Consider the following 23489-nt stretch of genomic DNA (forward strand, 5'->3'; position numbering starts at 1 on the left):
TACCAGAATCTGCAGCGAATGCAGTCCGAGGCCAGCACGTTAATTCTTGAGTGTGTGTTTTTTTTTTTTCACTCACTGTCGTTCTGCACAAAAGCCTCAGATAGTACGCAGATGCCTTCCTTGTAAGTGAGCTTGTTTGATGTAACCATGGAAACGGGAATTTGGGGGTTCGTATCTGAGTCCTTGCAATTAACGAATTTAGACGGAGAAGTTCTCGATAGCCTTCCTGTCTGCTTTCTACCTCATAAAAACGCCTCAATGCAGAGAGTGCATGTCGCAGTTTCGCCCGGAAGGCGAAGCATCGATCGCAATATCAAACTATTAGGCTGCTGTACTAAGTAAGGATAGTAGTCTTATCGTCCGTATAAACTTCTGAACAGTCGCTTAATAACTAAAAAACAAGCGTACGTTGTCACGTGCGCACAGACAAACATGAAGACATCTGACTTGAAGACCGTCGACACTCGCTATCGAAACGTTGGCGTGAGGAATAGTGGCAGCAGCATCGAGGGAATTGCCCTCGTGCTGCTAGACTCGGCCCTCGGCGCGCCTATAAACTCAATGCCCGCCGCAAATCGCTTTCAAGATGGGACCCGCGCTACCGTCCTCAGCCGCACCATGCACCGCCAACGCCGGAGTAGAACGCCCCACCCTTCTGCCTTGCGCGCGAGAGAAGACAACCCGCTCTCTGCTCGCCTTCCTGCATTGCGTACGAGAGATCGAGTCACCATCCTTGGCTCGTCGGGCACGCTTTCATTCGTACCCACAGCACATGCTGCGCGAGGCGTGATGTTATCGCACTCGGACTTTATACGGAACATCACGGCAATGGCGACGCCGACGGGGCAAATTTGCTTCGAGAGTCCATATAATTGTTACCGCAATAAAACTCCAAATGAACTGAAATGCTGCGACGTACATAGTTGTGCAAGTTTGCGTGCTTCGCGCGGAGTTTCAATGGTGCATGTAACTCGGGTGTCCTCAGTCAACACAATACCAGATATTATCCTTGCCTAAGGTTTACTTCTAGGCAAGTTACTGTTATAAGACACTCAGTCTCTGTAACACGTATACATCGCCACAGGCGCCATCAGCTCTAAGTGTAGCGTGAACAGGAAATAGCTAATCAGGACACCTGTTATGCGTAATTTACAATCTGCTGCAACGGCCACTCAATGCGCTATCGGTTTGTAAGAATTCTACAATTCCAGAGGTGCGTTTTGGAGCCGGAATCGAGTCGATCTATTAAACTAAGGCAAACATTACATGCTACAACGCGTGCGAGTTGCTTTCAATTACTTCGTTTTCACGTGGATTTATGCTGATATTAGATTGACAGGCGTATTTTTCGCCAGCCGGATGTATCCTGCGCCATCGTGGCCTTCTTCCTTCACTTCCTCTTCTTGTCGGTCTTCGGGTGGATGGCATTGGAAGGCTGCCACATCATCGTGCTCCTCTGGAAAGTGTTCAACCAGAAGCGCACGTACTACGAGAGGTACTACTTCGCCGGATACGGTGAGCGCACATGGAAGGGTTGGCGTACTCTCTGTGTAGAAGCGGTTCAGTAGCTGCAATCAGGTGCTGCCATGTCACTGTAGCGTCTTTGAAGGGACCATTTGAATATGAATTGTATGCATGTGATTGCTGTTGCTTGGCGGCCCGATGAACTTCTCAATTGATGGATTAACGCGAGATTCATTATTGTGCGATGTTTCTGACGTGCAAGAGGTGAAACATGTGAGTTTTGTTTATTGAAATGAAAGGAAAAGAAACAGATGTGGTCGCCCTATAATGATGACGGCTACTCCTTTTCGCAAAGTACTTAATAATAATAATAATAATAATAATAATAATAATAATAATAATAATAATAATAAGTGGTAAGATAAGAAAAATCAACGTCACAAGCTCAAAAAATTTAAAGCATACAGTCCCATGCGCACAAGAACATAAAGAAATGAAAGGTTAGGACAAGTCGCACTCCACTGACCTAAATAAGCTAAGCGGCATGCCTTTTTAACAATACAACGTGCACGTGTCGCATTCTCCGTGTTAAAGTGGCGTACGTATGAATATCAACCGCATTATAGTCCTCATCTGCTACCAGCAGAGTTGGAGACGATAGCAAAAATCGAATGATTTCTGCAGAAATCAGCAAAGTCGACCGAGTATTCACGAAAGTGAGAAATTCTCGTGAACCCTAAGCAGCACAACGCTACCTTTATGATTAACATTTCATAAAGACGATGATGAGCCGAAATAGATATAGTACTCGTTTTGTTTAGCCGAAGCAGCGTTTCATTGCTTTGTTGTAGTTTATTGCGTAACGATGTGAGATATGTACCTCAACTCTTTTTTTTTTTTTTCAATTACAGGAATTCCTCTTTTGATCGCAGGCATCACTCTTGGTTGTCGATACGAGCTGTACGTTTACAGAAAACCAAGTGATCAGTTGTAAGTCTTTCAAGTGATTGCAATTGGCGCTAATAAGACAGGCATTCGCGATTGCTTATCGCATTTTTCATAATCCCGCGTATACGCTACCCTCGTTTTTACCTTTGCAGCTGCTGGCTTCCTGAAGAAAAAGGCGTACGGTACAGTTTTATCGGCCCCGTTGCAGCAGTTGTACTTGTAAGTATACTTGAGCTGCACAGAGTGTTCTAAAACAGGTTACAGGATACACACATGTGGCAACGTTCTAAGTGGACATGATTGTGTGAACCACAGACAACGGCGCTATCAATGGAAAGCTAGCACTGTTCGTGTTTATATCTGCGGCAACTTTTTCTACTGAAATAAAGGGTATCGCGCGACCTTGCTTACCTTCGCGACTGGGCTATACATATTATCGCAAATTCGGAAAGCAGCATAGAGCGAGAAATGAAGTAGCCTTACTAAAATGACTAGCCGCTGTACGTTTCTTCATGGCGACGTGTCTCCGACTGTGGGAGTAATGTACTAGCCAGCGTGAAGATTGGCTTACACCGAACCGAACCGCTTCAAAGCTGCGCTGTCTCCTTTTGCTAGGTATCCTGGGAACTTGTTTTCAACACAAGTATTTAACAGTTTGGTTGCTGTCAGTCAACTTCTTCGCTGAATAAGTTCCGCGCGATTCTTCGGAGATCGGGAATGAAGTGTATGGGTTAGTGCATGTGCGCGTTTCGAGAGAGAGAGAGAGAGAGAGAGAGAGAGAGAGTGAATAAACATTTTTATTGGGTGAATGCAGCTTTGGAGAGGCGTCCTCATTCCAGAATGAACAACCGGAATAGTTTTCGGCTACGCGCGTTCTCGCACCAGCGCGTTAATAAAACGAAGAAAAGAGAACAACTCCAATAAGATTTCTGAATTCCTGGGACAATTAAAGAACGCTATTTATATATGCATATACAAGAAGCGGCTTAGTTCTTTTCCACCGCTGCATACGCTAGGTAGGTTTTGGTGTTGGTAGCTTTTAGTCTGGCGCCTTCAGTGGAACTGCACGCTTTGCAGAATAGTAGACGCCTAGAGCGGTTGCCTACACCACAGCGTTGTGAGGAAACTAAATTTAACTAGTTTCAGCGAAATTTCAAAATTTCAGTAATGGGAGAAGTTTCATTAATAATGTATTGACTAATTCCTTCACAACACACGTCGAAATTTACAATCTTACTGTCCTTAGTCCCGATAAGCACATTTTAGTATCGATGTACTTCTTTCGTCGAGACTACACACGAAAAATATTGCGCTACCCATACAAAACAGACATTTTGGCAATTCTCTCTTTTGAAAACATTATTCTAACGGAACCGACTACCACAAGATGCTGTTACCGTAAGTTGTGGTAATATTTTCTTATTTTCCCTATAATAGTGTAGAAACTGGTAAAATTCCTTTTTTCGCTGTTTATTTATTGTGTCGTGTGTGATTCTTGCGTAATCCTTGTTTATATTTTTTATATTTACTAGCATTTTTTTATTTTTATTTTTTGCTGTTTGTGGTGTGTTATTTGCTATGCCATGTATTCCCCACCCCGTCTCACTACGCAATGCATTGTGGCGAACTAAAGCAATTTATAAATCGTAGCCACTGAGTTCGCAAGGCGCATCCAGTTGGAACCAATTCTCAGAATGACCAAGTTTCAAGATATTCATAACTGATGTGTGCGATGAACTACATTGGCGTTCCAGTAATTTTGCACTTCAATGCGAGTTTGGGAGTAAGTCCCCAGAATTTGTGGCTTAATACCGTCAGCTATTTGTACCGTAAATACGGGTGAGCACTACAATATTAGCAGCCGCGTGGTTATGTGAACATGCTGAACTGCATATGACGTGTAAAAGCATCGTTCCGCTTTCGAGAACTTGGCTTGGCTAAAAAACCCTCTTGACTGGGCAATGTCCGAAGCAGTTGGACTGGAAACCACGAAAACACGCAGGTATTAGTGTGGAAATTAACACTTCGGAAAACAGGAATCGCAGGAACATCGGCTTGATAAACAAAATAATACTTTCTTGCAGCTATGGCTGCACTTGTCGTCTGCCTTACACAAATACCGGCGTATAATCGCTATCACGCTCACCTATCACTGTTTTCAGCATGCTTCTAGTGAACGACTACATCATCATTGCAGTTCAAAAAATGCTGGTAAAGAATGTTCCATGGCGTTTTCCGCGTTACCACTTCATGATTACACAATCTGACGGGTAAGTTTTCCATTGGGTTAGCATTGCATTGGGTAAGCTTTCCAATGGGTGCCATTAAAATTGGTTGGCAGTCCCTTTAAAGGGCCCCTCACCAGGCCCCATAGCAAATTTCGGTTATACGCTGGAAGTTGTTACGTGTCCCCTAGGGAGCGTTCTTCTGCAATTTTTTTTTCAAATCGGCTCATTAATAGCCGAGATAGAAATATTTCAGTGCCGTGAATCCATGATTTCAGAAGGTGAGCTCCACTGCCAAGCAAGACACTTTCGACTTGCTCCGTCTAGCCTCCGCAAACGAAGTTCCTTCCCTGCGTTCTCCCTTACTGGACCTCGGGGATCGCGTGATGCATACGTCACTGGCCCCGCCATCACTTTTTTTTTTCACCTCGCGTTTTTTTGCGCCGCAGCGCACTTCCGCTGACGGCGTTGCGCGCGAGCTGTTGTGATTCTCTTTTCCCGCAGCGCACAATTTTGCGCGCTGTGCACGAGGACACCTAACTAGCGGTATAAGTCAGTGCTACACAAATACTGAGAAAGACACAAGCGGATCAGAAAGCGTGATCCCGCGCTGGAACACGGTAGAAAATGACATAGTTTCGTTGTCTGTGCGTGTGACTGCATCACGTGGTAACGATCAGACGAAATGAAAGTACATCTCTCTTGCTGGGTAGCGAAGTAACGCAAAAACATGCAGACATTCGGTTTTCGTGTTTTGTTAGTTTTCTAAGCTTTAATTCTTCTATTCGAACAACCTATTACAGAAATAATAGATGTTGCTTTGAATAATTGTCGAAGTCACGTGTCACCACGAGTGACGTCACAACACAAACACGTGTACATAAGTGCGCTAGCACGTGTACGTCATCCTGCGGCTTGGAGCGTGACGGCCGCGAGGAGAAGGAAAAACGGCGTTCGGTTTGAAATTTCAGACCTTTCCGCGGTGCGTATAGATGTAATACTTTGCAGACACGATCGTTACCGCGGATTGTGTGCACGGCGCTTGTCAGCTCAATATGGCCAGACCTGGTGAGGGTCACATTAACGGACTCGATCCCCGTAGGAAATTTCGTATGTCGTGTGGCATCCTACGTGTACCCATGAAAGCCTCCTGAATAGCCTCAGCCAAGTTGTTGCCTTTACGAGACGATACATACAACGTGTCCAGCACATGGACTTGCCAGACTGTGATTTGTACAAAGTGCCTGAGGCGGTGGAACGCGTTCTTGTTGCGTTTTCCCAATATGACCGTGAATGGTAGGCACTGACCTCTTCATTAGCACCAACAGCAATGGCATAGTGAAATGGCCTGTTGCCGATTGGCAACAGGCAGTCCACTGAAAAAGTGCTACTTGGCCTTTACCCGACCGTATCAACAAAGCGAACCATCGAGGCTCTATTTGAAACTCAAGGCTGTAAATGGGTCCCTTCAACACAAACCTGCTTTTAGTCGCATCCTATGCTGCCTATCATCATCATCGTTCCTCATGCCTCTCTGTTTCTGTTCTTCCCTCTGAGCAGAGTAGTAGGCTAGGGGAGTGTCACCCCAGGCCAACTGCTCTACTTTTCATAAAATAAGTTATCCTTTTCTCGCGCAGCTCAATTTGGGCGCACTTGTACTGGTGCTTTGGAAAATGTCTCACGTGCGCTGCGTAGTGGAGAAGACGACGGCAGAAAAAGTTCAGTGAGTGTGACTCCTTTGTTGTTGTTATTTTTTTTTCGCACACGCAGGGCATTTTTATGCAGAGAACTTTCATTTCCTTTGTCCCCTTTATTTAGGAACTGGGTGAGAGGAACCTTCATCCTGCTGCCCATACTGGGCATGACCTGGCTCTTCGGCTTCCTCATGCTTGGGGATAATAAACTCCATACGGTTGGAGCATATTTATTCACAATCTTCAATTCCCTTCAGGTGAATATCCTTAATGTTCTTAACTACTTTTGTTGTTTTCGTCGTTCATAGTTTTCTCTCTTCTGGGCATGTAGCTAAAAAACACGTTTTTTTATCCATGTTTCGCTCTATTTACCTCGTTTTCCTCACTCATGCATGTTATCGTTTTTTCGCTGTAGGTCCCTATAGTGGAGCGTTCAGAATTCTCCTACATACGTATCAGCTTACAGGGTAATATTTCACCCTTTGCCTTTCTTTGAATTGATAAGCCTTTTTTTTTTTCAACACGATTAAGTTCAGGTTGATTGGGGGGCAATAGAACCTACTTGTCACGAGCCAATATTCAAGCAGAAAATAGAGTCCTTACTCTGTCGCTTTCTCGTGTGGTGAAATACCCCCACAGATATTGAAAATACATAAATAATAACCACAATTTTTTATACGTTGTCAGCTACGTCTGCAGCACTATGACCGTGCAAGTACATGCACGAACACTGTTCGTCATAACAAAGAATTTACAAAAATTAAGAAATATTTGATAAGTATTTTACAGTGGTATAACATGCATTAGATAGAAAAACGAGGTACATGGGGCAATATAAATATTTGAAGAAACAAGCCGAAGGAATCCCTGAAATCTGCTGTCTTCTTTTGTCTTTTTCTTACACCGTGGCTGATGTGACGCAATAGATCATCGGTATGCTTCCTTGTGTCTTCCGCATTGTTAAGGTTTCTGCATTGTTAGTTAATATCTCTGTAAAACTGAATGTGCTAAATGAAGTTGTGTGATATTATTTACACCGAAAGACTACTCAGGACAATTCATTATTTATTAGAACTTGTACAGTCTACTTCAATGTAGAAAAATGACATGTGCAGTTATTATCACTCTACAGGCAAGGATAATTTGTAAAGTTGTCTTGGTATACGGGCCGTCGATGGGATTAGAAAAGAACAAACACAGAATATGCTACCTGAAACAGCGTAAGCAGAAAGTGGCGCCTTTTTTGGTTTTCTTCGTGTGTGCGCTTCGCATGTGTGACTTAAAAATGAGCTCTCCGTGTGGTATTTTAAAAACAACCTTGCTTTTTGCAAACCTCGGCGGGTTTTCGTAACCCTGGGTGCTGCGGCGCGACCGTTCTCTAGCCGACTAGGCCAACCAATCACAGCGAAGAACGCACGCGCCTGACATCACCGCCACTGTGTTCCTTGCACCACCACCAGATGGCGCTCGCTTCCGCGCATCCGCGGCATTAAATGACGTCCGAAAAATAACAGCCGACTCATTTCAAGGCAATAATGGCGAGGTGGTTTATGAGGGAAAAAAATAGTAGGCGACCCTAATTTTTGACTTAGGTATCTCTTATTGGCACTCGTACCTTGGCATTGGTGTTCTTTAGGTTAACTTTAGGCGAACGCAACGCACGAACCGAACTCGGAGGCGACTGTTTCCCATTAATTAGCTGGTTCAGTATCATGCTACCTTCTTGTGTGTAACGTCATTAATGACGTCATTACTTCCGCTATCCACATTCGGATTTCCCGTAATTTTGCAAAGTAGCGCTGACGTGTCGGGTCCCTAAAGTCTACGATTCTGTGTTTGGGTGAGCGGTAATCAGTTATTTCTAATTAATTCTAATTATTCCAGACACTTCCGTAACTGAACTTGTAACTAAACTTATGCTCTGATATCATATCTATAATGAGACTCATGAGTCTTGTACTGTACTATGTTTTTTTTTTCTGTTTTGTTGTGTGCTTACTTTTTTCTTATTTATTTTGAATGACCTCCCCGGTCGCCTCAGCATGTAAACCGGAAGTGCTGCACAAGAAACAAGAGTGTCACTCGATGCCCGTGCTACTAAAGCAGCCTGAACGCTAGCCAGATGGAAAAGGAGCTGGCGATGATAAATTTCCACTGGAAGAAAGCTGAAGAGAAAATTCCTAAATGCTAAGCCACAGGATTAGACGGTGTTCCCATTAGGCTGAATAATGAACTAGGACTAAAAAGTAAGGAAGCTCTGTCGAAAGCAGCACAAAAAAGCTTACGAGCTAAGCGAATACTAGTCAGCTGGCGACAAAGTAGAATGAACATAATTTATAAAGGCAAGGGGAAAAGAAAGAATTCACTGATGTAGACCATTGACCATTACGTCGGTAATATAGAGGCTCGCAATGCAGGCGATTAAATTAAAACTGCAAGCATGGGCAGAACATAATGCCATATTGGGAGAACTTCAGAATGGCATCAGAATCGGTAGATGTCTGGATTCTAGCATGTTTGTTCTTACTCAGTGTATTGAAATATCCGAAGAAAGGAGACCGTTGCATATGGCTGTTTCAGCCGTTACCGGAGCGTATGACAACATAGACCTCAGCATGTTGTGGGATTTTCTGGAAGGGAAAGGCTTAGGCAACGACTTATGCAAGTTTTAAGGGAGATTTACCTAGAAAATGCCATTTGCGTTGAATGGGAAGCAATGAGGAGAAATTAAAAAGTTGATATCACCAAGGGACCCATAGAGGGGTACCCTTTATCCCCACTGCTGTTTATGATGTACATGACAAGGATGGAAAGGACGCTAGAATGAATCAATATCGGGATTAATCTCTCATACAAACAAGCGGGCACAATAGCAGAGCAGCAACTTCGAGGTTTGTTTTATGCGGACGACATTGTGTTGCTTGCTAACAAGAAAAGTTTTATGTAACGTCTGGCCGATATGTAATGTATAACATATGTATATTATATGTAATGTCTGTGGACAGGAGCGTGAGGAATTAAGATTAAAATTTAGCGTTATAAGTCTAGTTTTATGGTATTCAATGAAAACAGTGAACAGGAAGTGTCAATACAGGGCCAAGAAATAACTCGGGTAAAATAATACAAATACCTTGGTATATTGATAAACGAAGGCAATAGAAATATGGAAGGACAGGAAGAAACAATAATAGCAAAGGGGAAGAGAAATGCGGTCACATTGAAACGCGTAGTGCTATGTTGATACAATAGGTACAATGGTTCTAGGAGTTACATTTAGAAGTGTGTTTGTTTGCTTCAAGTCAGGGTAGTAATCCGGACTCGATGGGAACCAAAAGTCAGTGGGACGTCTGGCATGGTGCGCGCACGGGAAATCTACAAATGAAGCTGTGCAGGATGATATGGGCTGGACAAGCTTTGAATTGAGGGAAGCTCAGAGTAAAATTGATTTTGAAGAACGGCTGAGGAATACGAAAGAAATTAAATGGGTTGTGAGAGCGTTCAGGTATTTCTACAGGAATAACATTGACTCACAGTGGAGGAAAAGAACTAGGAAGCTTACCAGAAAGTATGCGGCGGGTATGGTAAGCAACATGGTAACAAAGAACGTCAAATGCTAAGTCAGAGAGGCTGAGACAATCTTATGGGTGGCGGCGATGGAGAAGAAACCTGCTACGAATAACTACCTAAGAGTTAAATCGAAATCGGGAAAGGAACAATTTATGAAAACTCAAAGGGAAGCTCGTTACCTTTCGAAGCGAGATCAGAATGCTTTAGAACGCGTAGTTATGAAGCGAGGTACACCAAGGAAGAAGCATGGGCTTTCTGCAGTGAAGTTATGGAAACGATGGAGCATGTTTTGTTAGAATGTGAAGATATCCACCCAGCTGTCGGTTTAGACTTATGTGGCCTCCTTGAAGCCATTGGATTCAGGGATAGTAGGGGGAAAGTAAACATGTCCGCAATAGAGATTAGTAAGATGTGATTGGAAGTATGGCGGCAGAAAATTAGGGTGAGCACGAACAACAGAGGCGTGCAAAAACAAAATTTCTGGTAGTGGTTCAGAAAGTTGAATGCTGGGAATTCTTTCTGTGTGTGCGTGTGTGTGTGTGTGTTTAAAGATAGGTAGGACATTAGGCAAAATAAGAACAAGAGCTTTGTGGCGAAAACCACCACCATGTTTCAAAAGGCACGCTCAGGGAGAGAGAGAGATAAACGGGATGGGAAAGTCAGGGAAGTTAACCGGACGAGATTCTGGTTTGCTACCCTGCACTGAGAGAAGGGTAAAGGGAAACGAAGGATGAAAAGAAACAGCGGAGAGAAAAGCTAACTAACGGGCAAAAAAATTCATGCTCATAGCGCCCATCTATCCAACCATCCGCGTCGGTGGCGGCCGTGTGGGGAAAGAAAGAAATGAACCAGAAAGAAAAATGGGCTTCAATTTACGATGTGAAAGTGGTTGGCCAGCGAAGCTGTGGTATCACCTGATCCAGTAACTTAATGTGACGTAGCCTTCAAATTAGTCCAGCCTAGCCTCAGGACGACGCCGTTGTGCATATTGACGTTGCTGTTCAAGTCTCCGCTCATCATGTTCACGCTGCTCTTCGGCAGTCCTAACTATGCCTGGCCTTTCCATGGCGCTGTCAGAACGCAAATGAAATCAGTGGCTAGGCGGGATCTTCTTTTAGATCTTGAAGTGTAGTTACGCCACTTCCTGCTTCGTATGCTACATTTGCCGCTTCCCCGTAACTTCATCTTATGCAGACGTAATCTTTACCGAGAAACGCTTGCGGCGAATGATTTGCGCGAAGGCAAGCTTTCTGGGGTTTTTTTCTTTATTTCAAGGGCCGGCGCTGCCGCTGCCGCGGAGGAGCGCAGGTGAGCGCCATCTGGAGGTGCTGCAAAGAACCCAGTGGCGCACGCGACACGCGCCTCCCGCTGTGATTGGTTGAGTTTTCTGGGGCTGAGATGAACAAATCCTGGGATCCCGGTCATATGCAGCTGCGCTGTAAAACGCCAGGACCCCCCGCGGTCGGCATGACGCGCGCGTCTCGCGTTTGACGGCCTGCTCAATGGACTGTCTGCCTGCGCCGTCTGCTTTATCGGTGGGGGTGCTGATTGCCAAGAGATGTGAACGTGCTTTCCGCTCTAAACAATGAGAGCGCACAAACTCGTGTTTCAGTTGTTTAAGCACTTTCACAAAGCTTCGCTGTATGTAGATTTCAACTCGTCGGATTGGCTCTCTTTTTTTTAATTCTGACTTTTAGTTTCTTCTTGCTGGCACTTTTTCCATGGGGGAGTGAACTAAAGTAGTAGCGAAATTTTCTTTCGGTAATATAACATTTAATCACCATGTGTGCTTGTTACATACTGAGAATTGCCTTCTAACAACCTGCGCGACGAATTACACATGAAAACAATTCATTTACAGGGACTGGGAATATTTATTTGCCACGTCTTCATGAGTAAGAAAACAAGAGAAGCTATATTCAGGAGCCTTATTTCCACGGGAAGCCTGGTGAAAGGATCGGTAAGCACTATCATATAGCATATTCAACTACACAAACACTCTCTGTGCTTTCAGTTAACGACTGCTGTTACGATGAACATATTGAAACTGATTATGAAAAACGCACTGATTGTTAAATAATTTTTTATTCATGCTCTACATTATACTGGTAGTTGAGCCGTAAAATGTCTTCAAATTATAATGTAACGTTAAGCTCTGGTCAAACTGCCCCATTAGAAGGTCCAGGGTATCAAAGTACTTGAATAAGTACCCATTCGCTTCTTCCAGCGCACACAATATCACCTTACAAGCATATTATTTGCCTCAGCTTGCGTTGTTTTGTGTGTTGGAAATAGCGAATGAGCCGTAAAATCAATTTATTGAGTCTCCATTTCAGGACTTGCGCAGGAAAGGATAAGGGCATTAACACTAAAACACCTGTAAAGTATTGATCACCCCCACTTTTCTGAGCTGTCAGCTAGTTTCGTTAAATATGCATGCTTGTTACAAGCATTGCTATGGACTCCATAGCCGTGTTATAAGATTACAAAAGAAGGGAATGAAGAGCGATTCCCTCGGTACGCGAGACTGTGATCATAATGAGGCAACACAGACCTTTGCCCCGTACACAGTCTTTGAAATGAAGATTGAGATGCGTTCATGAAATTGATTTTTATAACTTTAAGTGAGCGTTCATTGTTCTGTGTCTAACCACGTCAAACGGGCAAACTCAGACTGTTATATGGTAAAACCCGTCATCAATAGCAGGTAACCAATGCTCTCACTTCCGTTTGCATTTAATCTATAAAGAAGCGAGGCTATGTGCAGCCTGTGCAATAAGAAACTTTGTTTGGTGGCAGTCTGCCTATATGGCATAGCTTGCTGTTCCTACCTTGATACGTGATTCTTTTCGTTCGTGCGGCGAAAACGCACCAGTGCTGCTGACTTCAGATCTGAAAGTTGGAGATCCATAGCCTCAAAGGCGCTGTAAGTAAAAATGCTTTCAAAAACAGGCGGCAGCTTATCATTGATCTAACGAACTAGTGGCGTACGGGCCGCCCTGTAACTATCAGCTGCTACATGTGAAAAGCTTTCTTTTTTTTTTTTCATTTAGGCTAGAGCTGTTGCCTGATTCATGCCATTAGGTACCCGCAGACTTCATTAGTTTCTGTGAAAAAGTCACTGAGTTCTAATACACTTCCCTTTTAAAGCTAAGCTTTGTCTGTCTCACCCCCGCCGTGACCGTAAAGCACGGCTGCTGCTGGGTTGGTCTGTATTTCGCAGGATATATTTGTAGATATCTTGCTGTGGCCTGAGTCACTCTTAACTGTCCGTAATTTGGGGACATTTATCATCGAAACCATCGAGATCCAGTATTTTATGGGTACTCGCCAGTGATGTGTATATATTCGTTATGCACTCAGAAAGCGCACAATTCTTCCACGCATGCAGCGGACAACGGCCTACACAAACACGTAAGACGAAGCTTCGATTTCTGGGTACGGTGGACGGCGCATGCGATTATTGGTGGCTCGCGTTCGTAGAGTTCTAACTGCGTGGTGGCTTTCGTGTCATTCTGCAGATGTCGTCGCGGCCATCAGGTTCAGGATCCTCGTCTACCAAGACCACTTGGTACCCAATCTCCTTATCATCGAACTCTACTTCCCACTCCTCGTCCTCCTCTAAGGACATCCCAACAAACGATGCCGAACAACCCTCGCAGTCGTTCAACACTGAAGCTACGTCGTGGACGCCCCTCCAGTGGTTGCCCGGAACCCGCTTCAGGTACAACCTGCGGCTGAATGAGCCTGGCGCCAGGCCGCTGCGAAGCAGAGTCCGCTTCGACGGAGGGGACCAATGCGGCCAGCCTACCCTCGCCAAGTTCCAATTGGCCAGAAGCATCGTTGTGTGACGGACACCGCGCGAAACCCGCATGCACCTGGGGCACCTGTTCCTGCGGCGTTGACTGGCATAGCGGCTGCAACCTTTATGTGACACATTTTGCTTACATACGGAATTTCACAGAAAGCTTGCGCGAATCTTGCATCACAGCGTTTCCGAATGCAGTGTTCACTGCAAATCTTCGGCATGAACATCACGGGGTTCATCATGAACGTTAATTCTTTCACCCTAAGCACGTACGCTAAGTTGTCACGTAATTCAAAAGTATGTCAGCGTGTTGATTATGCAACCAATATGCGGCTAGCTCTATAGCGCTGTAACGCAACAATATATTGCACTGCTCTGTCTACTCGCTGGCTTGTCGTGGACTAAAGCTGCAGTTTACTTGTTGTAAGAAGTGCAAAGGTAGTGTATGTGCACGGCATGCCCTTGACGAATCAAGCTATCAACAAGTTTAAGAACGAGTCCTAAATGGGTATGAATATTTGGCCGAAAAGAAGATCTGGTCGGACGCCGTTGAGAGCAGTCTTCTCACGGCCTTCCGCACGCAGGCAGACGTGCGAAAAGCTGCACGTCCGCCCGTTTTGGTTTGCACAGTGTGGACGGAAGGCCATGCGGATGGAACGTAAGTCGGCCCTAACAAACAGCTTTGCAGAATTCCAGAAGAGGGTTGTAGCACCGAAAAAGACAACACATAGCAAGCGAGACGGGACAGGCGCAACTTCCAACTATTTATTCACCGCGTATGCGAATGAATATAAGGAGAAATCAAGATGGGTAGCAAGAACCACGCATGCGATGGGTTCTTGCTACCCATCTTGATTTGTCCTTATATTCATTCGCATACGCGGTGATAAACAGTTGGAAGTTACGCCTGTCCCGTCTCGCTTGCTATGTGTTGTCTTTTTCGGTGCTACAACCATCTTCTGGAAACATGCATCAACTAGCCCCCCAACAAGTATTACTTAGCTTTGCAGAAAGGATAGCTACGATGACTGCAAAGATGTCAGGGCACTAAGCAGCCATTGATCATGCCATTCGGTGCCAAATATTTTCCGCTTAATCCAACAGATAAACTCGTCGAAAGGAATATTGTTCGAGCTATCTCAAAGCATGGTGTTTGGTTGCTAATATCCCTATTTGTGTAAAAGGATAAAGTCTTTATGAACTTGAAAATCCCGAATTCAAACATTTTAATTTTTGGGCCCAGATGAACACATAACTGAGTTCACGCGTGATGCAAGACTCGCGCATATCAGAGCTCACATTTCCTGGCAACATTTTCTTGGTACTTTATAACATTATGTGACCCGACGAGTACTCAGCCAACATCATGCACATAAAGTAGGGCATTGCTTTTTGCTAATAATTTCTGTCATTGACTGTGTATTTGGAAGGAGCAATTATTCACATCTTGAAGTGCATATAAACCAGCTATCTCTCAACGTGAGCACGGGAAAAGAAGTGCATCCAAAAATTATTGTTCCGTAAAGCCTTATTTTGCAGACCTTTAGCTAGCCGTTCGATTCACTTGCATCATTTACTACAGTTAGGTTACCGTTACACTATTCAGTGCTTCTCTAGGAGGCAGAACATTAAGTCAAGAATTGCGGCTGTAAACTCCGGTTTGTTACATACACCTTATGTTTCTAATTTGACTCTCTCTTTATTATATTGCTGCACCCGTTGTATAAACAGCCTGTCACACATTACAAACAGGAAACCAACAGAGTCAGTACAACGATGCTCACTGTGTTATATATCGGCACAAATGACCACAAGAAACACTTTGGTGTTTCATTTGTCTATTTGTTTTTACACGTGATGATACCATCCTAACTACAAGGTTGAACATCAACATTTTGTGCAAAATTTTGAGCAATGTGCAATCTTCGTATGAGCGCAACGTTCTGGTCATCATAATAGCTTTCGGACTTGGCATATCTTAGGAGCCCTACATGCTTTCTGTACATATAGGAAATAACAAGCAGCCCTATGTATGATGAATCGTTCACGCACAAATCTTTGAATGTTCATGTAACTGACCTGAAACATGTTTTTGTGAATCAAAGGGTGAATCTGTATAGCGAACAGTAAGTGCCATAGTCAGCGGAAAATTCAGTGCTTGGGCAACTAAGAAATCTTGAATACCTTAATTTTCAAAAGGACAGTGGCGCATAGAGACGCTAAAGGTTACAATAACAAATTTGTTCACAATAACCGAAACGAAGTTTTATATGCTATCATCACATGGCTAGTTGATTTGGTCGTAGCGGCATATTAATTTTTACTGCACTGCCGGGTCAGCCTTGCTGAATTTCACTTAAATTTCCTCCCGGTACATTCTACAATAAAATGTCTGACTGAAAACTTCCTGAGTGCTCGCGTTTTAGGATTTTAAAAAATTTTTGAACGGGCAAAATGAGCCTAAATACTACAAAACATATTTGAAACACACTCAGAGGCGCGTGCACTGCGCCATTGCTGTGTTACAATGCAGAAACTTCCTTTCGTCAAATCGAGCAAAAGAACCCGTCCTACTCCGATGTGTGTGATGTTGGCTCAGAGTCTGCAGTACGTTTTCTTTTGAGGGATGGTGAGCAACCCCAAAAATGCCTACTTTGCGTGACAAAGCAAACTGGTAATGTGGCCAGCGTGTGCAAGAACAGTAACCTCGATGCATATTCAGGGGCTTGGGACCAGGTAGCTTAAGCAAGCGTTACTCTTCACTACGTTCCTAAAATATAATTAGTCGATACCGGCTTATATCAAATGAAATCAAGTTGTTTTATTTATTTCGATCATGGTTTTGCAGTCAGCGTGCTCTGGACTACAAATTTCGCGTGAGTATTGTCTTTCTCAGATCTTTGCTGACACAACGCTGGTGCATGTTCTGACAAGGTTCTTTTTAATTCACTGCCAGCATACTAGGAAAGACGATTCCAAAGAAACTGACCAGTGTACCGAGGTCCAACAAGAATTCTTCCTTTCCTCACTTTCCGTCATAATTATATACCGATCAATAACAATAAAAAGAAGAAAAAACTCATTCTTTTTTTTTTCTGGCAATGAGAACCAGCACCGGCGAACAGAGACCATTAAAGGGCGTGCGGGCGGGTTAAGGATGGGGGGCGACTGATCATTTCTGTGCCAGAAACGCACAAATGTCCTCCGTACGTGAAGAGCACTATGTAATAGGTCAAGCGGCAGGAACACCTGGTAAGCTAAGGCAGCTTGATTTCCCCCTATGCCGATAGCTATTGGCAAAGAGGAAATCAAAGCAAAGATGTTTTCTCTACCTCTTTCCTGTGGTATTCTTCAGGACCAAATTCAGCGGGTTCCAGATAAGCTTCACACTGAATTCTAGCCCCTCATAACGCATAGGCTGCTGTTTACAGGCGAACTTCTGCCACACATTTTTTTTTCATCCAAGGCTTCATCATAAACTGACATTTTCTTAAGTTCTAGCCTACCTTCTGTCGTTGGCCTACCTACGTGAGCATTCTACGCACGAAAGTGCGATGAAATGTTTTAGAGGATCTATTTGTTTTCCTTTTGTCACTTTTGTCAGGCATAAGCATGGCTTAGTTATTAAACAAGAAAGTAAATTTGAAATGAATTTGAATAAACACGCCACAACTCAAACCCAGAGTTCCTCGAAGCCATTCTACGAGCGCGCTCGATTTCCGTTCCCCTCCGAGGCAGCACTAGTCAGGGCTCAGTCCTTACTTTAATTAAATCATGTGTTCTTCGCTTATTTTCTTCGTCATCAGTGAGCATGGCCACTTTGTTGAAATGTAAATAGTTACATAACATGACTCCACTTCTCTGACTGATGTGTAGCAAATCAGCAACGTTAAATATGACGGAACCTTACCGTGAGGTTTGTCTCTGTAGGTATGGTGTGCTAGTCAATTTCTGCTTTCATTGTTTGCCCTTGCACTTCCGTGTGTTTTCCGGGCGCAGCCATCAACTCTGATGTATTTGTGATGTGTAGCTCCTAAGTTCTCATCTGTTCATTAAGCTCATATTGAAAAATAAAGTTCATCCGTTTTGTGTCACTTGTATGTACGATGTGTTGAGCGCGTACGTCATACGTTTTGCGCTTTCGTATGTGGCGTGTCTGTGCATGCACTGTTTTGTGTTCTTTGTGGTCATCCGGTTTTGTGCTCATACGCTAAATATGTCTATCAAATGTGCCCTTAGCGCAGGACGCTTTACGTTGCTTCAAAGTCCCCTGTTCGTTAAGTGTTCTTCATAACTGTTTTATGCACACGTTTGAGGAAGTGCATGAGCTTGAATAATATCCACCTGTAACTTTTATAAAAACCGTGTTTTATTCTCCACTTGAGCCTTTTGCAGCAGCATCTTTTTGTACAGGATGGCCCTTGCATGTCTTTTGTTCTGTCGGCATGAGAAAGTACGTACTGTAGGTCTGCTTCTTCAAGTGGTCCATGATCAAGTTTTGCATCGTTGTATTTAACGTCGGTGCCCTTGAGAGAACCCAAATATTTTCTGAAAGGGAAGAATCCAAACATCAAGATATGCGACTGAAGTGAAACACCGTTTGTGTCAGGTTTCTCAGATTAGACATTGCATCCCTTTTGCTCAATGCTCTATCAATGCTGCTCCATCGTGGCCAGGATGAATATTTACATGAATCAAAATCAGAAGCGATTGGCAATTAGCGATCGCTTGCATACCAAGGCAGACGCTGCTGCGTTCGTTCGTTCATGTAGTTAAGCAATAATCCACACAGCATCATAACACCATACTACTTCACTTTAGTGAGATCATTTCTGTCAGAAACGTACGTTATGAGGTACTAGCAACTTTCAAGGACAGTGCTAAATATTGTTACAATGTCATGCGCTATAGCACAGTTTACTTTCAGAAGTCACTGAACGGTGGCCAGCCAACATGAAGTGAAGCTTCTTTCACTGATCAGGTACAAGCTCACTAGATTAATAATAGCAACAGCAAGCCACTTCAGCGCCATAAGAACATCGTCATCGGATCAGTTTTATCATCTTTAGGGTGACAAACACTGTAAACCCTAAATAGTCAAGATAGCGCCTAATTGTACATGCTATCATGTCTATATAATTGACCATTTCTTACTGAAGGCTTTTATGTGACTTATATATCACATTAGCAGCGATTATATCTTCAAAAGTCAAAATGAGACATGCTAACCGCGTGATGTGACAGCCACGACTGTAACGTTTGGTGTGATGTAACGTGATGTAGTGTCAGAGGTCATTTAAGATTCTGATTTTTCATGGAATTTTTTCATGGGAGTTCGTAAAAAGCATGGGCATGGTATGGGTACCTCTGCGAACAATGCCGCTGATGATGTTGTTCTCGCATGCCCACAGTACGGCGTAACTGTCGTAGTCTGTGTCCAAGACTATCATGGGAGAAGCATACTGGAAGGAGGCTGCGTGAGAAATCAGAAGTGATTATTTTACTTCGCTTCCTCTTGAATCACGAACACATCTTTCATACCAGCCATCACTTTGTGCTGCTGTAGCCGTATAGAATATTTATGACAACAAATCATAGCATAAGATGAAAACCTCAAACTGGCACTTTAATAAGTAGCAGTCAATGTTTTTTTTTAATCAGATAACTTCCGGCAGGGAGGGGGGGGGGGGGCGCTGGCGCATATTCACAACTGTGCACTAACATTCTGTAAAAAGATCCACAGCAGGTTCAAAACATTGTTTGATTACCCTGTTAGACTTAGGTTTCCAATTTAATCCTGCCGATACACGTCCCCGTGTGTATGCACAAGAGGCCAAATGCATTTGGTCACATTTTCGCGAAAGCTCTCCTTTCCTGGTATGCTCACCTCCTTTCAGCCTTATTCCGTACGGACTGTTGGCGTCTCTCGTAAGTATTTCTCCATCAATGGACAGGCTGTCCCCTCTATGCACACGAAAAGAGGATAAAGAGTCAGTTCGATTGAGCGATATGTTGAGGCGCTGAGCTTTGGGCGCAATACGTCGTGCAAAAAGTTTACATCACTGGGGAAATTTCGTCGTGACAACCATTATAGACACCGAACCGCTTCGAATATAAAGAGACGCTTGGAGTCATGCGCATGCACACTGTTCCCGCTTGCTTGCCAGGCAACTCCCAACATGCATATACCATTTCGTTTTGTTATGTCTATTGAGTGTTTTCAGGCAGATTATGAAAATACCACGAATGTTCCTCTTAAAAGTTGGTCAAGCATAACTTCTCGCTATTTCGGGAAATCTTTCATTAGCACCGATGCTATCCGTTACAAGCTAGTATTACTGGTAAGTTGTATTGCATAAAATCGCACAAGTCTCAATTGAAAAGAAGAGGTGAAATTTTATGCGTGATATTGAAGAGAAAGAGAAATCAGCACAAGAGAAAAGGAAAAAGTTAATTTAAATCATCAATATATTATTTATTTATTTATTTATTTATTCATTCATTCATTCATTCATTCATTCGTTCATTCACTTATTGCTTGCCACCCCTACCGCTTCTCTTTGTGTTCTTTCATTCTGTTTTAGCAGAATTTGACGTGGAAGTAGATTTTTAAAACGACATTAATACATTGTAAAATATTTTCTTGTGACATTTTTCGATAGTACTATAGGTATATATATAGATCCACTGAAAGCATGCTGAAGAACATTCTTTGTCTTTTCTTACCTGTCACCGCTGGTAAACACTGCGGCAACACTGTAACAAAACAAAAAACACGGGCCACATGTATCAGACTCTCCCCTCGGCTAAATCACTTTCTCTGCTCTGGCAAATAAAGGACATAAGAAATTTGAATAACTCACGGTGTCCTCTCGCCGAGCACTTTGAGACCCACGCTGTTTTCTTCGCCTTTGTCCAAGCAATGAAATCTCACACATTTAACCATGTATTCGATGATGAACGGCGTCCTGAGAACTTCGAACCATGTGCCCATAAACTGCAGCAACGTAACCCTCCGTTTAATAACCAGCGGGTAAAGGCACATATGTATGTTGAACTCATTTGAAATGAAGTGCTATCGAACACTGAGACACTCAAAAAATAACACGACTCAATTAAGTTATGCTATAGGCTGTTAAAACTGACCCACTCACTATGAAATGCACGATGGTCTCGCGGTTACTGCCCAAGAGTCAACTATATTATGCGCCATATCTGCAACAACCGGAATATCCAACGTAATATTGTGAATCATTTGCGACATTTATTCTTGCCTAAAATACTGAACTTGCAAATAGTCATTGTGCTTACCTTGGGATATGTGAACGAGATGCTCGAAGTGGCAGTGCCAAAGAAATTTTGTTTATCTTAAGTGATTTATAGATTCTGTCTCACAATTTCCATCATATTGATTTATCTACGATGAGGTTAGCCATGCCGTATTTATTAAGTACTGTACGTTGAAGCAAGCCAACTCATTTTCTCGAATGCTAATCGAAATAAACGATCCAAATTTTATTGCGAATGCGTGGCAGTTGCGAATTGATTTCCTTTGTCAACTGTCTTAACTTATTTACGTTGTCGAACAGAATGATCTGTCCTTCGTTGGCTTAAAACGCACACAGCATCGCCAATTAAAACTGCTCTGCCGATATGTAAGTTCATCCAAGACCTCGGAACAATATCGACTGAATTCGCCATGCAGAGTAAAAGTGCAATCCGTTCCCTACCCTGTGAAGGTCAAACTCGTCCTTCTCCTTTAGCGTCGGGCAAAGTCCCGGCATGACCATGGCACGGACAGCCGTCGCTTCCAGGAGCACCGCCAGCCAGAACACGGCTCCGCCACGAGGTCGCGCCATTGAGAAACAGCGTGCACGCTCTCGGTATGGGGACACTCGACGATTCTGGATGCCGGCGCAGCCGCGTGTGTGGTTCACCGAGGCAGATGCAAGAACCGCGTAACGCAAGGCCAGGTCTGTAGGGCTCAACCGTCGCGGATCAACTCTTGCATCCGTGCTAGGCGCGCTGGTCGCAGCGCTCCGCTGGAGGCGGTTATCGGGCGCGTCCCGATGCTCCCGGGCTCGTGCATTGTGCACGCGCTTCGTCCCGGTGCGCAGGCAACAGTCCGTGCGCCTCCATTTTTCATGAGATCACGTAGAGGACGACGGCACCTCGCGAGGCGCCGGGCCTTCCCCGGGAATGACGCGTTTCACCTCTCCACCAACGCTATCGGGCACGCCGCGTCACCGGAGAGGAACGTGTCCACCGAATGAGCTTCAATTTCGGTAAGCCATTCTCGGCCGCAGGGACCGCCTGCCTTTGGTTTCCAGCCCACCTCCAAATATACCGCAAGAACAGGCGGCGATGCGTGATAAGAAACGCTTTCAGAGCCGCAGGAATCTGGAGTCACCGTATGTGTAGGGGCACTTAATACGAGGCAGCCGGCGGTGGTAAATTTCCAGGATCGTTTTCGTCAAAGGAAAGGAGGTGCGTCGGCCGGGTTGCTTACCTGACCGAATCTTTTTTTTTTTTTTCGGGTCTCGCTGCCAATCTGCCTGTTTGCTTTTCTGCGGTAAGTTATTTCTCATCTCTTACGGACCTTCAGTGTTCATCGCTTCTGTCTGAGCTCTGCTTATTCTCGTTCTGACGGCGAGCCCTTGCAGGCCCGCTCTCATTCATGAAAAAGTTGTTAGCAAAGAGAGAGAGAGAAATAAGCAGTGAGCGAATTCACAAAGCTTTCCGTTCGTAAGTGCGCTTTATCATTGGCCAGACGCGTTCGCTAATAGTAATCCAGCATCCGAATTAAGCGAAAGTTTCTGTGACGAACAATTTTAAAGAGCTTATTGCAAATCGGGCCCAGACTTGTGACACAGACTCTCATGTCGGGCCTGGTCGTCAGGTGAGTGATAACAACTTCCCATAAGTACAACTGTTACCATATTTCAGGAAATGTTTAATGACATATTCATTTTGATTTGTTTACTGCCCGGGTTAACGCGTTAAATTCGTGCCACAAAGGTGAACATAACGCGAGGTGTATTCTATCCGAAAACTTTGAAAAAGGAAAGAAATCGCCCTATATTCGCGCAAATGCAGTGTATGGCTAATCCTCCACTTCTTCCGGTACGTTGTGCATTTTAAAACAGAAAATCATTTTTTTTTTCTCGTAAGGTTGCAAACGAGCGTCTTAACGTACATCAACAGGTGTACCAGGCACTCCCTTTCTTGTATCCGCAGCGACACTGCGATAATAATTTGTCATTAAAGGGTTCAAAACGCCTGCCTATACTGGATGTTGTTTATCGAAGAAAATTTTCCTTGCGCTTTTTAGCGGATTTACAAGAATGTTGAGCAGCATTTATAGCATTGTAAATGGTACTTGAACAACATCGTTGAAGAAACAAGGCAACACCAGCAGCGACTAAGCAGCACGATATGAAAGTACGGACGTCACGACGTTTCGGTAACGTTTCATCATGACATTCATCATGACTTCATGAATTTCTGACGTCGGCCAAAAAAAATGTTCACATGGCTCAGTGACTGTTTCGCCGTGTCCATTTCGATAACAAATATACGCTGAGTATCATTGCACAAAGTGCACATGATAGCCGTTCGAGTGTGTTTCTCGAGTTTTCAATACGACACCCAGAGCCGTACGCTACATTTCCTCGCTACATTTAAATGCGTTAGTATTTAACTGCCTACCCAACGAGGAAACCTGTCCATCCGTCACGTAAGACAATCGCTGCCAGGATAGCCCCCGCAGCAGCCAGCGAATAG

At 44.0% G+C, this 23489-nt stretch overlaps 2 protein-coding genes across 6 annotated transcripts in view; one reads left to right on the forward strand and one right to left on the reverse strand.

Annotated features, from left to right (window-relative positions):
* Positions 1-14416, forward strand: part of LOC126541293 (uncharacterized) — a 115153-nt gene extending 100737 nt beyond the window's left edge. For 2 of the 5 annotated variants that reach the window (XM_072286526.1, XM_072286527.1), the window contains 8 exons: positions 1356-1515; positions 2376-2454; positions 2565-2631; positions 6275-6360; positions 6456-6588; positions 11760-11858; positions 13262-13312; positions 13420-14416. In XM_072286526.1, coding sequence (XP_072142627.1) covers positions 1356-1515; positions 2376-2454; positions 2565-2631; positions 6275-6360; positions 6456-6588; positions 11760-11858; positions 13262-13312; positions 13420-13749 — 1005 coding nt within the window. In that variant the 3' untranslated portion in view covers positions 13750-14416. The remainder of the gene's footprint in view (positions 1-1355; positions 1516-2375; positions 2455-2564; positions 2632-6274; positions 6361-6455; positions 6589-11759; positions 11859-13261; positions 13313-13419) is intronic. The other 3 variants (XM_072286528.1, XM_050188010.3, XM_050188007.3) reach the window with 3 other exon arrangements.
* Positions 14417-14588: 172 nt separating this feature from the next.
* LOC126541298 (lopap-like) lies at positions 14589-23183 on the reverse strand. The gene is made up of 6 exons (XM_050188021.3): positions 21437-23183; positions 20570-20703; positions 20433-20462; positions 19594-19670; positions 19072-19179; positions 14589-18254 (listed from the first exon to the last, which is right to left on the reverse strand). The coding sequence occupies exons 1-6, from the start codon at positions 21563-21565 to the stop codon at positions 18076-18078; spliced, it is 657 nt and encodes a 218-aa protein (XP_050043978.1). The 5' UTR covers positions 21566-23183; the 3' UTR covers positions 14589-18075.
* Between the last annotated feature and the right edge of the window lie 306 nt (positions 23184-23489).

This window comes from Dermacentor andersoni, chromosome 2 (assembly GCF_023375885.2).
Source record: "Dermacentor andersoni chromosome 2, qqDerAnde1_hic_scaffold, whole genome shotgun sequence".
Classification (NCBI taxonomy): Eukaryota; Metazoa; Arthropoda; class Arachnida; order Ixodida; family Ixodidae; genus Dermacentor; species Dermacentor andersoni.